At 44.3% G+C, this 17,492-nt stretch overlaps 1 protein-coding gene across 3 annotated transcripts; it reads left to right on the top strand.

The window, feature by feature from the left end:
* The first annotated feature begins 1,739 nt into the window (after nt 1–1,739).
* LOC146170718 (uncharacterized) lies at nt 1,740–16,920 on the top strand. 3 transcript variants are annotated; one of them, XM_084586824.1, is made up of 3 exons: nt 1,740–1,934; nt 2,626–2,773; nt 3,763–4,103. In XM_084586824.1, exons 1-3 carry the CDS (start codon nt 1,784–1,786, stop codon nt 3,881–3,883), a joined length of 420 nt encoding a protein of 139 aa, XP_084442950.1. In that variant the 5' UTR covers nt 1,740–1,783; the 3' UTR covers nt 3,884–4,103. The 3 variants fall into 3 exon arrangements, 2 of the variants coding, with proteins under 2 accessions (XP_084442950.1, XP_084442951.1); XM_084586825.1 differs by lacking the exon at nt 3,763–4,103 and adding an exon at nt 16,559–16,920 and having other exon boundaries at nt 1,748–1,934; XR_014703133.1 differs by lacking the exon at nt 3,763–4,103 and adding an exon at nt 16,559–16,920 and having other exon boundaries at nt 1,752–1,934; nt 2,606–2,773.
* Nucleotides 16,921–17,492: the final 572 nt, after the last annotated feature.

The raw sequence follows: 17,492 nt of genomic DNA, 5'->3' as shown, positions 1-17,492 counted from the left end.
TAAGATCAGAAAAAGTCAAAGCGGCCGCTTAGTCTATTTCGCTACTTTCAAGCTATCTTGGCTAAGCATAGTATATGTCACGTGATAAACCTTCAGTTTGGATCATTGGTTAATTATACACTTATTTTGACCAACTACGGGCCAAATTAAATGATATTTAGTAAACCGCACTTGAAACCCAAATTTGCACTGCAGCATCGAGTCATATACCGTTAAGCTTAGGCCAAGTGTAATGGCACTGTGGTAGTTAGTTCCTCATTAATCTGCATTAAATATTTATTTTGTATAATACCTAACTTTGAGCTAGACGATCGTCATACCGTTGAAAAGCTTAGGATGAATCCAAACGCTCTGAATTAGCGATCCATATTAGCGTTAGTGAGCTATATGCAATCAAAATCATATACCTTTCATATACCGAGTCATATACTTTTCGAAAGCTTAGGTTGAATGCAAATGAGTTGTGCTAGTTATCGAACCGAATTAATTAGTGCTAAATATTTAACTGCACTTAAAGCCAAATTTTGCATTATAGATGGCCAACAAACAAGAAGTGTAAACGCGTTATGCTAGCTAGCCAAACTTAGATAACCATCACAACAGAGCTAACACACTAACTAGGCTTACCACGAACTGCTTCGAAATGTTTTTCTTTGCCCGTGCATGTTTGCGTGCAGTAGGTCTTATTTAGCGTGCACCCGCTGACAATAAATTAGTCATGAGTTCATCTTCCGTCCATAGGTTTGTCTCATCAGTGTGAAAGTGGTTTTTGCACTCTAGTTTGTTCACTGAATAAAACAATTGCGCACTTTCAATGTGATCAAGGAGCGCGGACAACCATTCATTGACCGCAATTCGCCGAACATTATTAAACACTGGTGTCAAGAAAGCTTACGAATATACTTGATATACCTATGAAAGAATGATTTCTATATCTCTAGGCAAGGTAAACGCCTCTCGATAATGTAATATTATACTTGAGAAACCGAAGGTTTCCGTCCAACGCCCAGTAGTCATGATCAAAAAGAAGTGTGTGTGATCATGTGAACACCCCCTGCACATTGGTCGTATCCTTGATAAACCCAAACCATGATTGAGAAGGTCAACTCAACCATTTACAGCAGGCCTGAAAATCGCACCTGAGTGGTTGCAGTTTCGTTTCGTCGTGTTCTCCTTTCGTAGCCATTGTTTGAGACGTCAAACTCCACTAACATTTTATACTTACATTTTCGTGGACATAATTTTATGCATTTTATACTGTTTCTAATCATCACAGAGACGTTTCTGATAACATGTGTGTTTATCTGGTCAGTTTAGTTTTATGTCTGTTTATATAATATCGCAGTGTTACGCAGCCAGTTATTTTTTTCGGAAAACTTTTATATGTGATTTAGTTGCTATAAGACGCAACTGGCATTTGTTTCTTCACGAGCGTTGGAATAAAACGACTATTAAACGAATGTTTTTGGTTGTCTTTTGCAGTGAGCGCTCTATTTACTGCCCCATGCATGGCCCCATGGCTCCTTTTTGGCTACGTTTTATTGCTCTTCCTCTGGTTGGCTACTTTCTGGCTACTTTTCCCATTTTTGTGGCGACTTTTCATTTTTTGGACCTGGCAACCGGGAGCGGCTAAAACTCGCCATGAATAATACCAGTGTTGCCTGGATTTTTGCTGGACAGCCGCCCTGAATCCCTAGCAATCCCTAGGTCGGATTGTCCCTAGTTGGGGGCACGGCGTGCCGGCGGGCCACCGCTCATCGCCCGCCATCTACCCTGCTTGGCGATGCCGCCGGTGCCGCGGCGGCGGTTTGGCGCCGTGGCTTTTGTTGTAGTAAACGAGACTGTGCCAGTTGCGCGGACGGGTGCGATTGAACTGACTGGTGTGCGCGCCATGAACAACCCTGGCACATCTGCTGCGGCTTCGGTACAGAAAGGTTAGTGCCCGGTCTGTGAAAAGATTTTAGTTGTGGACAAAGCATGCCAATGAAGGTGCCGCCATGTTAAAATTTTAGCTGCCCGTTTTGCGTGCAATGTTCGTGGTTATATGCTGTCCGCTTACCGTTCTTATTTGTCACATACTGCAGGGATTTGTGCCAAGGTATGCACTTGCAGCACGCGCCAATTTAGCACTCTCTTATGATGCTGCTAACTGGCGCTTGATGCTTTGTCTCTATCAACCAGATACTCACGGCACTCGTCAGTGATTAGCTGCTTAGGGCGACGAAGCTCATTTTATGCTTTTTATACGCTGTTCGTTTTGATCACATCCGGGTGAAGTACTTGCCTATGATATCGCTCGAGCATCACTAGCTTGAAACTAGTGATACATATTGAGCACCAAAAGCTCGAAACTAGCACTGAACCTTTCACAGCTATAAGCGGCAGCTATATGGATGATATTATGCGTACCCTTGATGAAATTTTGCCTAGTTTGCGTCGGGTACGACAAAAGGATAAGCTCTGTTGAGACAACAGAAATGATAACGTAAATACCGTTTAGACAACTCCATTGTAGCACGGAGACCACGTAGCGGTGCTTCGAAGTAATGAACTCGCTACTGAACTCCCCTTATGTGTGTGTGATTTTTTTTTCCTGTACCTTTAGTTTCTTACACTCCTTACTAGAGCCCTGCACGGGTTGGATTTTCCAGCCCCTTCCCTGGCCGACGTTTGAAGACCATCCCGGATCCATGGTTCCAAGCCCATCGGCAATGATTACATGGCCCGGACCCGGCCTGCGCTTCCACGACAGGGCCTGTGCCAAACCTGCAAAGTAAGTCTGAACAGACGCCTTAAAAATGTATTGCTTAACTAGCACATAACAATAAATCAAGATGAGAGACAAACCTTGCAAAATATTCTTGGTAGAGAAGGGCACAGTTAAAGCACCGACAGAAGCAAAGGCATGGTGAAGAATATTTTGACAAGACATTTTATGTAAAGCTATCTAGCACAATGTACATTTAAAAGGTATGGATTACGGGCATTTTAACTATGACTCCTTATAAGCAATTGGCTCTTGGTGCAAGTTCTTTGCTTAATCACCTACAAAGACTGCCCCTGGCAACTTTGCCCCAGGAACATGAGTGGGCAAGGGCAGAAAAAAACAAAATTTACATATTCATTGAAGAAATCACAGCCACATTGTCACGTCTCTGTGGAGACGAAAAGCGGTAGTGTCTGTTCATTTTGCATGTATATGTTATTGGATATGTAAAGATTCCTAAAGCAATAAGCTCTTATCCTACAGCATTTATTGTAGCGTAGAGACATTCTTTGGGGGGGGGGGGGGGGGGCAAGCAGACAGTCAGAATTTTTATGAACAGATGGCTGCCTGCCGAGCAGTCAATTGAAGGTCCTTGTTCAGGGGCTGTTATGAGGCTTCAAATGTCCAGCCGTTAGCGGTAACACAGAGGTTAGAAGCTACCCTCTTGCTCACTGATTTCTGAGAAATCCTAAGCTGATGGTGTTGAGTACTTCAGTAGGCACGTGCTTATGCAAACGGGCTGTGTCATGCATGACAGGTTACAGCACTTCACAACACCTCCATTGTAGTACAGTTCGCTATCGAGTTTTGAGCCTTTCCTTTTTAACTTTTTTCACTTGTGTCATTGAATGCAGCCCGGCACGTTCGTACTAAATTACTTGGACAAAACACCGAGTGGCACTGATTAAACTCTGTTTACAAATGAGCTTTCTCTCATTCTCTGTCAACATATGTACTAGTAGTGGTTTATTCATAAACCACCGGAATGATTTTAGTGCTGGAATTCCATCTCCAAAAGAAGCCATACACAGCTTTACCCAGCCTGGCCTCGTTCCGCCACTGCAAGCTGCAAGCCCAGGCCTGCATGTCAAGCCCGAGCCAGGTCCAGACCCATAAAAACGGCAATTTTCCAGCCCGGCCCAGGTTTTTGGGCTGCCCGAATTCATGCTCTGCTCCATACACTGTTGAAATTATTTGCCGAGAATAAGTTCTCAGCAGGCAGTACTTTGGCAATCTTTGTTAGGAAGAAATTACATGCCATAATTTTTTTGCCCTGGAAACTTGCTTACACGACTACCTCAAAAATATCACCCAGACGTGTCCCTTGCCTGCAGTCGCTTGCTGTACAAACAGCATTGGAATTTATTTGCTGACACTATGGCGCATGTAGTACGAAACAAAAGGAGGTCATTATTTGCTAGAAGATGATTGTGAAAGTATGAAAAATTTCAGTCACTGCTATTTTCATGGGAAAATGTCGCATGGCCTTGTATAGCCAATTAGGGCCAATTGATGAGAAATTTTTGCTCAAGATTTCTGCCAGCAGAGTAGGCACTGCTGTCATTTCTAATAGCTATTTTGTTGTTCATTCATTTGCAGCGGCACCAACATGTTCTGTTGTCTGTGTTTTGTGCGCCCATATTCTGTTCGTTGCTTTAAAACATTTCTGGGTAAGTGCAGTCGAGACCGCGAGCATAGTGTTGGGTGAATTCACCAGGCGGCATGACAAAAGGGGGCAGTGTGGTGTAGAGGAATCCACTTGCGCCAAAGACAGAGACTGCAACCATGCCAGACAGGTTGCCAAGACATCGAACGAGAAGCCAGACTAGCCTATTGCCGAGAAGCTTACCAAATGCGGAATCAAGCGAAGACTGAAGCGGCAGCTGCAAATGCGGCACCGGCCGATGGCTAACGCTTTTGACTTGGTTCAAAGAGAGCTGAACCTCTGCAATATTTAGTATTTCATAACAAAGGCTTCAAGGATTTGCCTCAAGTGATTCCAGAGGTAGCCCTGCATGCACAAACCTTTGTCACGGATACACCTGCAAGAAACAAATAGTGGTGCGTAATTGCTCCAAGCGATGTTCTTTTTGTTTTCCTTTTTAACTTGATACCATAAAAAGCACCCTGTGTGGCAGCACCTGCTGACTTGGTCATGTCATGTAGCCTTGTGTTGTCACACAACCTGACGGACAGTCATTGCAGTGCTGCGTCACCTTCCTGCCACTTGCCAGATACATGCCCATAATTTTTCATGGATGCCAGATTTTCTGCAGTATGGGACCCATCACAATACAGATTCCAGTAGTGCAGTGTTTCGTGACTTTTTTGTCACTTGTCCAGCAGCAAGACACATTTATTGCCGAGATGTTTCGATTTGAAGTTGAAGAGGTCTGTTTTCCTTCCAAGGGATTTAGACTTGGGAAAATGATGCAAATGATGGTGTAAACATAGACTCCGTGATTCTTGATGCATAGCGAGCAGTGCAATCTAGTAGCAGCTGAAATTAAAGCTACAGTTCGCCAAAGCCGTCTATTTGTTTGCACCAGGCATAGATCCTGAGCTTGACTGCAAAGTTCTCGCAGTGAATCTTGACCTTTGCACCCACAGAGCATGCGGTGCTTTTTAGAGTTGAGGTCACTTGACTAACAGGATAGAATGTACGAGTGCCGGCGTGGCGGCAAAGTTTGTAGCTAGCGAAGCTATGGATGCGGCCACTGACATTGCCGAGCTACCATCACGAGTGACGGGTAAAGACTGCTACAGATGGTCTTTTCTGAATAGCAGCAAAGGGTGAACAATGCATTGTGGCAGAAAGTTAAAAGAAAAAAGGGGTACACAGGGCCTGTTTTGCTCAATTTATTTCGTTTCCTTCACTATTGTATTTCTTGATATGAACCAACTGAGCTCCCTTTCGCTCAATGCTTCCTTGGGTGTCTACACCTTATGTGGTGTACTCTAGCGTCGCTGCCCTGCAGATGCCAGTAAGGTCTGTGCATGCACGCTGGCACAGCAGAAAATCGAGAAATAGAAATATTACGAGATAGTTTGGCAAACTGCTATGCTTATCATAGATATGAGACATTGGTGACACTATTAACAGCCAGCAAAAGCATTCAGCACACTTGGGATGCAATTGTTTAGCGGTGAGTGAAAAATGTATGTAAAAAAATGCAATTGCACTACACAAGTAATGTAATGCGAGAGGTCTCAGCTGTTCGTGTGGCACAATGGCTAAGACATTCAGTTAAAACTCCAAAGGACTTAGGATTAAGTCCTGTTCGAGGCCGTTTTTTTTTTTTTTGTCGCTTTTTTTCTTCTTAAGCACCCATGCAATTTAAATCTTACTTTTTCCAGCCTTTCTTTTCTTTCCCAGCTCCACTCAGGTCTGTGCAGGTTTATTCTGCCCAGTAAGTTGTAACTTAATCCTGTGTGCATTTCATCCCAGATTTTTCAATAGAGAAGCGCTTACTGAGGCATGAACTTCATCAGAGGAAAGCTCTGCTGCTCCACACTTGTAAACCAAAGCATGTATATCAAAAATGAAACCATGTGGTGATGCCAAATGCATAGCTGTGACTTCAAAGAACCAAAACATACCAAAACGAAACTCACTGCCTGTGGCACTGCCAAGTGCAAATTTATTTTTGGCTCCCATTATTTAGCCTGTCTTTTTGCCATTTTTGAAACAAAAGTTAACAATTCAAACATGCAACCATAATACATGTTAGGCAGCCTCCGGGATCCCTTACATGTCATTGTGCATGCATTTGCGATTTCTGTATTTCTGCAATGCCTGCATTTCTGTTCTCTTTTTTCTACCTTATAAGAGTTTTGTTTTCAGTGAAAGTGGTGTTTTTGTGATTAGGAGCCAGTATACCATCGCTGCAAGCCTACTTTTTCTTTCAGTGTTCCTTTAGCACTACTTGCAGGTCTACTGCAGGTCTTTCGTATTGCACTCTGAACAATTTTTTACCCATGCTTTTCATTAAGATTTTCGAAGCATGATGGGTTGTAGCGAATGGATTTGATTGCACCTGAAAACTTCAAACACAAATTAAGAGCGTGTAATTTCTCTTTTTTTTTTTTGCTCACTGCGTGTTCTTTGCGAATGATGAATTTGACCACTTGCTTCACGAGGGAAGGCTCGAGGACGTTGAAGCTACTTTGATTGCCCGTCACTAGGCACAGTTATAGCAGTCTCGTAGCTCACTGGGTGCATGAGGTATTTGAGGTTACTACTCCTTATCGCCATAGACACCAGCAGGCTCAGCATATGTATCTAGGCATGCGGCTTCTTGTTGGTTGACCCCTTATCATTTATACTGCGCAGTTTGTTGAAAAATGGAAGCGTACAAGTTGACATAGGAAATGAAACGTCATCCAGTCCTCATCGCACTGGCCGTGCGCCACAGCGACTTGGAAATTGCCAACTTTCTGAATGTTGCGAAGCCTTTCGTTAACAAAGTGCGGACAGAACTGGTGTGCTGTGACGGTGACGTGGCATCTGTGGCGAAAAGGAAAAAGCACAGTCAGTGGTCAGACGTCGTCAGAACACCTGATTTTCTTCAGAGGCTGCAAGTCATCGTGAGTGACAACCCAGAGAAGTCAGTGTAGGACATTGCAAAGGAGCTCGATGTCGTAGAGTCAGCTGCCAGGCTTGCTGTGCACGAGGACGTGAGGTACCATTTCTGTGTCATGAGCAGGCCGCAATTCTGTTCTGGTAAAGCTCGGGAGAATCGTCTGCTCTGGTCCAAGCGCTTGCTAGGCAAGTTGAAGAGCCTGGAATGCTTTTTTTTTTCTTTCAGATGAAAAGAACTTGATCAAGACCAAAAAGCTAATTGCCATAATGAAAGATGGCTTTGCGGAAGCGCTAATGAGGTGCCGACAGCATTGCACACAAAATTTCTGTCTGTGATGGTGTCAGCAGCCGTCGGCAACAAGGGTGATGTCATGCTGCCACACTGTTTTGCAGAAGGACTCCGCGTTAATGCTGCCGAGTACGCAGAGGTGCTTGCCACCGTTGTGAAGCCCTGGACTGATACTGTTTCGAAAGGAAGACCTTGTGTCTTTCAGCAACATTCGGCTCTCGCCCACACCGCCTGCGTCACCCACGAGTGGCTGGCCAACAACTTCCAATAACCACATCACTCCCAACTTGTGGCCTCCTAGTTGTCCAGATTTGAATACACTCGGCGTCGTTGAGAGAGAAGCCGACAAAAGGCCACATAATACAAAAAACTCTGAATGTCGCCACTGCGAACTCAATGGGCAGTACCTCTAAGAACCACCTGATCCGTGCATGCAGCCATTTCCGAAGCCGAATTGAATTGGTTATTGCTGCAAGTGGCGCATTCATTGAGTAATGTGAAAATAAACAGTAAGAGAAATATCTCCTAAAGTTTGGTGAAAATATATATATATTTGCTGGAGATATTCTCTGCCTGAAGCCAACATTGCATCCTCAAATGCCTCGTGCACCCGGTATATTGCAAGATATGTGGCTCGAAAGTTCAGGCACAAATCAAAATGTAGTACTTATTCTGTATCTAATTTTGAGCAAATTATGTGCAAAAAAAAAAAAAAAAACGAATTCATCTCAAATTTTGACCCCCGAGGTCTTTATATGTCTGCAGAGCTTGCAAAGCTCGTAAACACGCTGGAAAATTCGATTTCTTTAAATTATTTATTTCATTTCAATAATTGAGATTAAGACAAGCAGCATTCATAATTTTGCGATGTTTTTGAAAAGCCCAGAGGTTCCCGAGCCTGGACAGAAAAATTGAAAATGACAGAAAAATTACTCTTCGCATAGAGAAGTTCTATGTCCAGATGAGGTTCTGTTTTTATGTGAAGTCACTAAACTAAGAGCAGAGCTCTAAACCAGAGCAGATAATGCACCTGAAGGTGAGGAGATGGAAAAAATTATATTCTAGGGCTCTGTTTAATGACTCTGCCCGCGTCTTGTGTATTATTTTCAAATTTAGCAGCTTAATCATTCACGTGCTCGTAGTTCAGTGACATTTTCATATAATTCTGTAGTGTTTCTTATGTTGGTACCATATGCTTGAACTATTTATATTCACTTAAAGGGGTCATGACAGCTAAAATTTGAGCATAAACTGATTATTGCATTTCACTCCATTCACGTTAATTATAAATCCTCGAAATTTGAGATTTCAGTGCAGTAGATAGTTTAAAATGAATTTTTATTATTAATAGCGAAAGCAGCTTTATGGTTTGGCAACCTTGGGCGCTGACGTCACACGATATCATCCCCATGTTTTCTGCTATTCATGGTGACTGCGGCACTCTTGCATGCATGCCGTGGATTGTGGTCACTGAGAGCCTTTTTCTTTCTTCAGCAAAAATATTTCATTCGCATATTTTTTTTTACTTTGGCAAGCCTTCACTATAGTGTGCAACCTTAGCGATCCTTGGACTTCATCTAGAGATTGTCGAGAAGGCCGAAGTAGATGTGCTCATGCTGTATTATTTAAGCATACAATCTGAAGCACATTATTCTTACGTTTTGAGAGTTAGCTTGTTTAGCAACAAGCGCTCCCATATATAAAAAGGCACATGTCCAACGTTTCCTTCCTGGTCTTAAATCGGTAACCAATCAGCAACACAGTTGATATGAATCGAAGTTCGGTTTACATCCGGCTTCTGTTTTGGTGAGCAGTCAAGGTCGACAAGTCTCGTTCTGAATGAGGCCAATTTGGGAAAGCGACCCACGGTTTGCCTTTGCAAGTGTGAACATCGGTCAATCTGAGCGGTTCCTTAATCGCACACCCTTTGCAATCCTCAATCGTGAATGGGCCTTTAAACTGCACGCTGGTCACATGTTGGTTACAGTCAGTCTGCAGTAAAACATCTTCAGAACACAGCGGGCCTGTTTGTAAGCAGCACAATTTCTGCTGCCAAGAAGGGTAGAAAGGCCTTTATGACTTATTGGAGATTTAATTGACCACATGCTCTGAAGTTTCTTCAAAAAGCCGATATTTCTGCTATAAAACATTAACATTTCTGCTCCATAGCTGTTTCAGAATGTCTGTCCTGCTTTCTGCTCCATTTAGCTGCTCCAAAAAGCATATATGCTTGCTCCAAGAGCTGCTCTAAACACCTATTTTGGCCACGCACACATGGTACTGCTTTTCATGAGCCCCTGTCCAAAAGTGCTGGAAGAAGACAATAACGATGCTATTTTGGGGCCTACTTCACGCAACTTCAGCACTCAGACTTCGACTACCTTGAAGGAAAGTCATCCTTGCCACTTAAGAGTGTTCAAACGTGGACTAGCCTCCCTTGCGCTTTATAATGGCGTTCGCACCCTGGCCGCCTACTTACTTGTCCCTGTGGGCCTTCTCGATGAAATCCTACAGGTATCTCATGATGAGCCCACAGCTGGGCGTCTAAACTTGATTTTACTCTGAGTCGCATTCAGGTTAAATAATATTGGCCCATATTGGCCTCGTCTATCTGCTAATGTCACGCACTATGTCAGGAGTTGCTGCGACTGCTAACGCCACCGAACACTGCTAACAAGACTGCAGGATATACAACCAAACCAATCACTTGCGAGGCCATTCCAACAGATTGGCATGGATTTACTAGGTCATTTCCCGACATTGACATCTAGCAACAAGTGGATAATAGTAGCAACTAACTACCTGACTCGCAACGCCGAAGCAAAGGGCCAAAGGCTTCTTCAGACTAATTATCGTTGTAAAAAGCGAGAAGCACATCATAATATCTGTCGTGTAAAAAACCCACTTCTCGTTGTCCGTGGCATTGTCCTCCTTGCATGCATTAAAGGGACACTAAAGAGAGAAAGGAAGTGGGTTTGCATCGATAGAATGACAGTTCCTGATTACAAAAAGACCACTCTTACTGAAAACAGAGCTGTTATAAGGTAGTAAAGAAGAATAACAGAAATACAGGTATCGCCACCACAGCCAAACGGCCGAGGCTCGCAACTACAAATCACGTGACGCGCTAGGGATCCCGGAGGCTGACAAATGCGAATTACGTTGAATGTTTGAATGCGGTAGTACGTTTTTTCTCAAACATGATAACACGCTTTTATCATACGTAAACGACGACGAAAAGACAACGTAAACGTTGCAAGGCAAATACAAAAATATACTTGGAGGCGCCACAGGCGCCCACTTCAGTTTTGGTTATGTTTCGGCTCAGGCATTTCGTGCGCACTCGGATAGTTTGTTTGAACCTGCAGCGCCTGAATTACGAGCTTGGAGCAGCAGATGCGCCTTGATGGTTCCCATTTGAGCATTTGGAGGCACGAGCGAGCAAAATCCGCTACCGCCGACACACTCCTTCGTTCACACTTCTGCGCCAACATATCGCCGCCGTTGCCGCTTCGACTGCGACCTGACCGCTTGACTGCAGCTACGTACGCCACGAAAAGCATACATATGCTAAGCACCGAAGAAAAAACGCATTATCATTCAATTGTTCACTAAATCATGGCACATCTGACCAACATATACTGCGTCAACAAGACCTTCAACGTGCTATTTGCAGGCGTCGTAAACAAAAGGGGCATACTTGCCGCTCATACCAAGGAGAGCGTCGATATATTGCGCTCGTCGCCCGGCGAAATAAAGGGCCTCGGGTAAAAAGTAAAAACTAAAAATAACGAAACACCAGAAATACATTACAAAAGATTAAAAAAAAATCTATTTGTAAAAAAAAAAAAAAAATGCCAGTAGCGGTGAGACTCGAACTCGCTACTGCTTGCTCCGTAACGTTCGGCACTAAACGCTCGGCTACGCCGCGCCACAAGAACCTTGGAGATATTTCTAATTTTTATGTCATGGCCCCATTTACAGTAAAATGTTTCTGCTGCCGGTCTAAAAATTACAACTTCTTGATCATCGGCGCATGCTGCCTGCTCTCACGTCTTGCAACTAATGTTCTGGATGCCTATGCGCACTATATTGTGCACTGGATCCATTTTAACATGTGGAATTTCACAGCGCTGGCAAATGTAGTGAATGTAGTGGCGCCGGCACTTCGGTCATGTTCTGCTACCGTGGACGTAATTTTCGCTGAACACGGAGCTGTAGCACAAACCTTGAAGGAAAAAAGTGCGACGAAGCTTCAAAACTGACAAGCGCAGCAGCGAGGACACTATTTTGCTGGTAACTAAATCTTATTTGTATGTAAACATGTCAGGAAGCGTTGCGATGACCGAGGGCTCGGTTTGTTTATACACAGTGCAAGAAGGAGCGCAAAAGCTTGAGAAACATGTAAAGTATTGTGCATTACCTCTATGTTTTTTTTTTTCTTCCTTTATGGGCCCATCGCTCGGTAAATTACTCTCTTCATCGTTTTATTTATTTCGGCTGAGGCCGTCATTGCGAGTACGCTGTTGCCAAGTTGGCCCTTGAGGGATGCGACGCCGCGGGCCGCGCCGGCTCGCTAGCTATCACGGAGTCTCCGCTTACGTCATAGTCTGCGTCACTCAACTCCAACTACGTAGTTGGAGGCCACAGTTTGAATTCGACCGGCGGGAACAAGAAAAAACCTCAACTTCTTATCGCAATATCTCAGCAATTATTCGATTTTTTGCTGCCGGATATGCAGCGACAGTGTCACCAAATGTAGTTTATTAGATTTTCATACCATCTTTGGCTGTCTTTAGTGTCCCTTTAACAGTCAGTCGGCCTGAAAGTTAAGCCGATGTAACTAGTTTCTCGCTTTAATGTCAGCACAGCAACTAAATGCACCGTTATCATTGCTAATGCCGTCATCGTCATTATCACTAATTGCAGCGTCATTGTCAGCACTACTATCGTCGCATGTGAGACAACCGCAAGCTTGCCTTGCAGCGCCGGCTGAGCACTTCGCCATAGATGGTCCAGCGAGGTATACAAGTACATCGTACTCAAGTGCTCCAACACCAGATGGATGCTTTGAACGCGAAGGTTGGCATAGGAGTACGGAATTCCACAAGCCGGCCTGTTGAAGATATTCCAGCTTGCGTGGAGAGAGCAGATCCATAACCAGGTTTGAGAAGCAGAAATGAAGAGATGGCACAGCGAAGCACGGGCGAAGTCATCCCTGGCGGTGGACTCCAGCACAAAACACACGATCGCTAATGAGAACATCTACGACAACACACGAGACAGCGGACGGGAGCGGGTTACTCTGCGAGGCACGGAGTGGTTTTCTGCGCACAAGTGCTCCGAGTGCGACGCAGCCGATAAAACCATACAGCATGTTGTGATCGAGTGCCCGAAACTGTGGCCCTCCCCCCTACAACTGCGACATCAGCACTGATGGAGACTCTTTCGACAGCACTTGGTCTGCAGTCGATGTCCACACCCTGGGTAGGGCAGTAGAGGTGACAAAGCACCGCCTTGACTGGTGGCGTAAACGAAAAGATTGTTGAAGGACTCCCCCTTTTCCTTCCTCATTTCTTTTTTCTGGACTTTTGACCAATGCACAGCAGTTGGTATAGTTTTTGTTCTTTTTCTACTCCTTTATTTATTGGCCCAATGAAGAACTCTGTGATCCCTCGCTACAAAGGGGAGTGGCCGCATTAGCATCACGCAGACAAGGAGAATTATGATGTGTGTTTTAACTCATCCTCATTATAGACAAGGGCCCGCCGGGGTGGCGCAGTGGTTACGGCGCTCGACTACTGTTCCCAAGAATGCGGGATCGTAACCGGGCTTCGGCGGCCGCTTTTCAATGGAGACGAAAGCAAGGCCGCCTGTGTTCTATGCGATGTCTGTGCACGTTAAAGAACCCCAGGTGGTCGAAATTTCCGGAGTCCTGCACTACGGCATCTATCATAGCCTGAGTCGGTTTGGGATGTTAAACCCCGCAAACCAAACCAAATCACTGTGGACAAGATATATGTGCAGTTCACGATCCCGGGCGTGGCGCAGTTGGTTAAAGCTTAGGCTGGCGATGCGAGGGATGCAGGTTTGATTCCCGGTGGATGCAGGATTTTTACCTTTCCGATGACATTAGTTTCGGTTTCAGGTGATGTAATTTGATTGAAAGCTATATTGTGACCGAACGAACGCCGACAGTATGAGCCATTAAAGCGCAGCTGCATCACTTTTCAAGAATTCTGCGACATTCAAGAATTTGACTCTCCATAAGCTGTCGATAATGCTTGCAAAGTGTTTGTGTGCTATCTTTAAAACTGATGAAGTAATCAACGATTACAATTTGAGCTTCTCCTCACAGCACTGAAGGACTGCGTAGAAGCTCGATGATGACATCACGGACGGTAATATTTTTTCTTTACGTTACCTTCGCCCACATCACGCGGTGCCTTTTTTGATGCCATCAAACAATGTTTCTGGGCCTTCAATTTTGGTAGCCTTGTTTTTACTTCTTCCAACCAAGCCATTCCATGCGGGAAACATACTGGTGCCGTCAATGATGTCATTATGTGCCCCCCAAGCGTCACTGTGTGGTGAGGAGAAGCTCGATAGCTGAAGCGGTTTAAATCGCTATTTGCGCCATTGTTTGAAATGCTAGCGCGAAGATATCTTGCATGCTTAACCTGGAAGCTGTAATCATTTGATTCCTTGAAACTCATCAAAATCTACAATCGGTGCAGTTTCCCTTTAAAGGCTTTCGCCTTAATACAGCGCTCGATGTCATGCTGATGCCACATGTAACGGAAAAGGACAGCCTCAGTGTCACTGCCTACCTTCGGCGTGCAGAAGCAGCCCGACGACTCGCCCAGCTGCGCATAAAAAGCCAGCGAGGCACCAATGCCTAACGTAACCTACAATGACAATGAAAATTACAAGCCAGCAGACCGACTCTAGGTTTGGATGCTGAATCACCATCGTGGATTTAATGAAAACTATAAATTTTACGCTGCTGTTTCCGCAAATCAAGTTCACTCATCTAGATGAAATGGGCTATGGAATTGTCCCCAGATGTTACTGACAGTACCCCAGGGGTGATACACGTCCAGAAATTGTATGTTGTGTGCCTAAAGCCCTATTATAACTGATGGACACTATTTATATTTTGCTTGATGTTTATTTTTGCCTACCTTTCTATTCAATGTAGAGCATTGGGCCGATGCTTCTTTGAGGGGGAAGTCGTACCGCAAAGCTTTTTTTTTTTTTTTTTCACGCTTTACGCTACCTGGACGCAGCTTTTACTCTTTTTGTTGTACAATGATGATGCACAGAGATTTACCTCGAATAATTGCCACAACACAACACTGCTTCTACATTGTTCTTGATCATTGTACTTGGCAGGTTTACCTCTGTTTCCTTGTTGCCTTTAAACTGAGCACTGGGCATTCTGTTGTTCGATGACCAGTGCCTTTGTCGTGATTGGCACCTTGTTGCAACGAAATAAACTGAAAGTGAATCCAATGTGCAGATAATGCTGTCAAACAGAGTACCGAGTTCTTTTTGGCTGATAGTAAATGATGGAATAAGAACACATGGTTGCAAAGAGCATATGTAGGCTCTTGAAGAAGTTACCTGTGCTCCTTCTGCCATTAGCTTGTTAATCGGTGTGATGAACCACTAGTTTAAGAAACACTATCGCCGACCAAATTATTCATTAGAACCCAACATTTCGCGACCAACTCGGTCCCTGCCTCAGGGGCGACAAGTTCGAGGCCCGCAGTAGCAGGCAGCGGCCTATGCTTAGCCGATCTGAAGAAGAATGGCTATACACGCGCCTTTATACCAATGTGCTTTCCGCCGTCGAGCTTGCAGGACAAGAGGGTCGGTCAACACGGAAACGACGAAGCGCCCTCGCATTGTGCTCCCATACGTGGCGGGCGCCAGTGAGGCGCTTGCACGCATCCTGCGCAAACACGTCTGTGTGTCGCACAAACCTACCTCAACAGTCTGCCGTTTTCTGCCGCTACCAAAAGACCGTATTCCTAGAGAAAAATAACCAGGCGTTATTTATAAAATCTCGTGCTCGGGGTGCTCTGCCTCTTATATCGGCGAAACAAAAAATCTGTCTGCGCATATTGCAGCACAAAAATCACGCCCGGCAATTGAACTCGAAAAGCAACCCCCCTCGCCGAGCACTGCGAATGCGCCGACCACAAAATCGCCTTTGACGAGGTGAACCAATCCTTTCAAAAGACGTCACATCTTTTTTCGGTTCATCCGGCTGACAGCTGCAGTAGTGAACAGGAATCCGGGAACGCTACCCTGGCTCTGCTACACAATTGGACTTCGCCACGTGTGTCTGCTACTGCGGGCCTCAAACTTTAGTCGCCCCTGAGGAAGGGACCGAGTTGGACCCAAAACGTCGGGTTCTAATAAAAAATTTGGTTGGTGATGGTGTTTCTTAAACTTTTGTTTCAAGTACCCAACCAGGCGGAGTTACACTGAAGATGTTCTCTTTCAAGTCAATGAACCAATAGGAAAAGCTTTAGGCCTTTCCAGTGACAGGCATCGTAAAGAACCAATGAGTGTGGAGGACAAGTCTATTTGCCATGTTTGAGCCTAGTCAGAGCCTCTGTGAAGGCACACAAAGGACAACTTGATAAGAAGTTATCTAGCTCATTTTGGATATGTTGACATTCATCCAGCAGTAATTATGGCTGACTGCATGGCAGTGTAGCCTAGCCTCTGAAATCTGCTTCCAAAAATTGATGTCAACATACGCAGTTTACTTGTGCAATCCGTTGGTGTTGGCAATACCTGTACTTTTTTTTTTTTTTTGTATTTTCCAGTCTACACGAGTTCTGTTTCTTGCTGTCTTTTTTTTGAGACTCACTTTTGACAACTTGGAAAATCTTTCTTTTTGCAGAGTTCAAAGCCTGGAAGGACCATATGGAAATCTGTGAAGTGGCTCATTTTGTTAGTGGCAGGAATGGCTCATCTGCATGCCATGCAGGTTTTTGCAAATGCACATCTGTTTGTTAGCCGACTTTGAAAAATATGAGGGCTAAGGAACCTGTTCCACATCATGTTCAAAATAGGCTGTGCTTATATGCCTAAGCTGCTTCTGACATTGTCATGGTGCTTTTGATTTTGTGTACAAATGCTATCTGAATAAAAGGTGCCTACGTATTTTGTATGTTTAATGAACTCAAGCATGTGATGGCTCACATGCATGACATTGTTAATGATGGTCCCCAAGATACACAGCATTTAATTGATGCTAATTATATGGAGTTAGCTGCACGTTAACCCTGTAACCACCAAATTAACTCCCGAAAAACATACTAACATCGCCAGGTTTAGTTGTAATGTTTTTCATACCATTCTAATTCTAAAAAGTTTCCTTCATTAGTAAAGCATGCTGTCACTTCACCATCTTTGTTGTTTTTTTTGTTTTGTTTTTTTTTTATCAGTGTACGCAAATCGCAAACGGGGTCAGAGTAACTGTCAGGTACAAATTCTAGATTGTCAGCGAAGCTGCTGTCTAAACTACTTTACGAAAGAGCTCTTTTTTGTTGAGGCATCACCGCCACCGGCACTCTTTGTGTGTGGCACTATCATAAAATGACTTTTGTCATGCCAAAAATGTGTGCTGAAGACTGAAATGCGCATTTTTTTTCCATGGATAACTATGGCTCTGTAGAGTTGAAAATGCAATCAATGTATTTACCAAATCTATTCCTTTTTCATTGGCAGTGCAAGCAATGCAAGAGCAGGTTGGACAAGTGCCACTTGTCACTGGCAATACTGGCACAATTGCCAATGACAAATGAAGCTCTGAGATAAAGGACTAAGCCAGC

This window comes from Amblyomma maculatum, unplaced genomic scaffold (assembly GCF_055883805.1).
Source record: "Amblyomma maculatum isolate TAMU_Amacu unplaced genomic scaffold, ASM5588380v1 scaffold_62, whole genome shotgun sequence".
Lineage (NCBI taxonomy): Eukaryota > Metazoa > Arthropoda > Arachnida > Ixodida > Ixodidae > Amblyomma > Amblyomma maculatum.
Note: the sequence above shows the minus strand (reverse complement) of the source record. Positions and strands in the feature narration are given on the sequence as shown.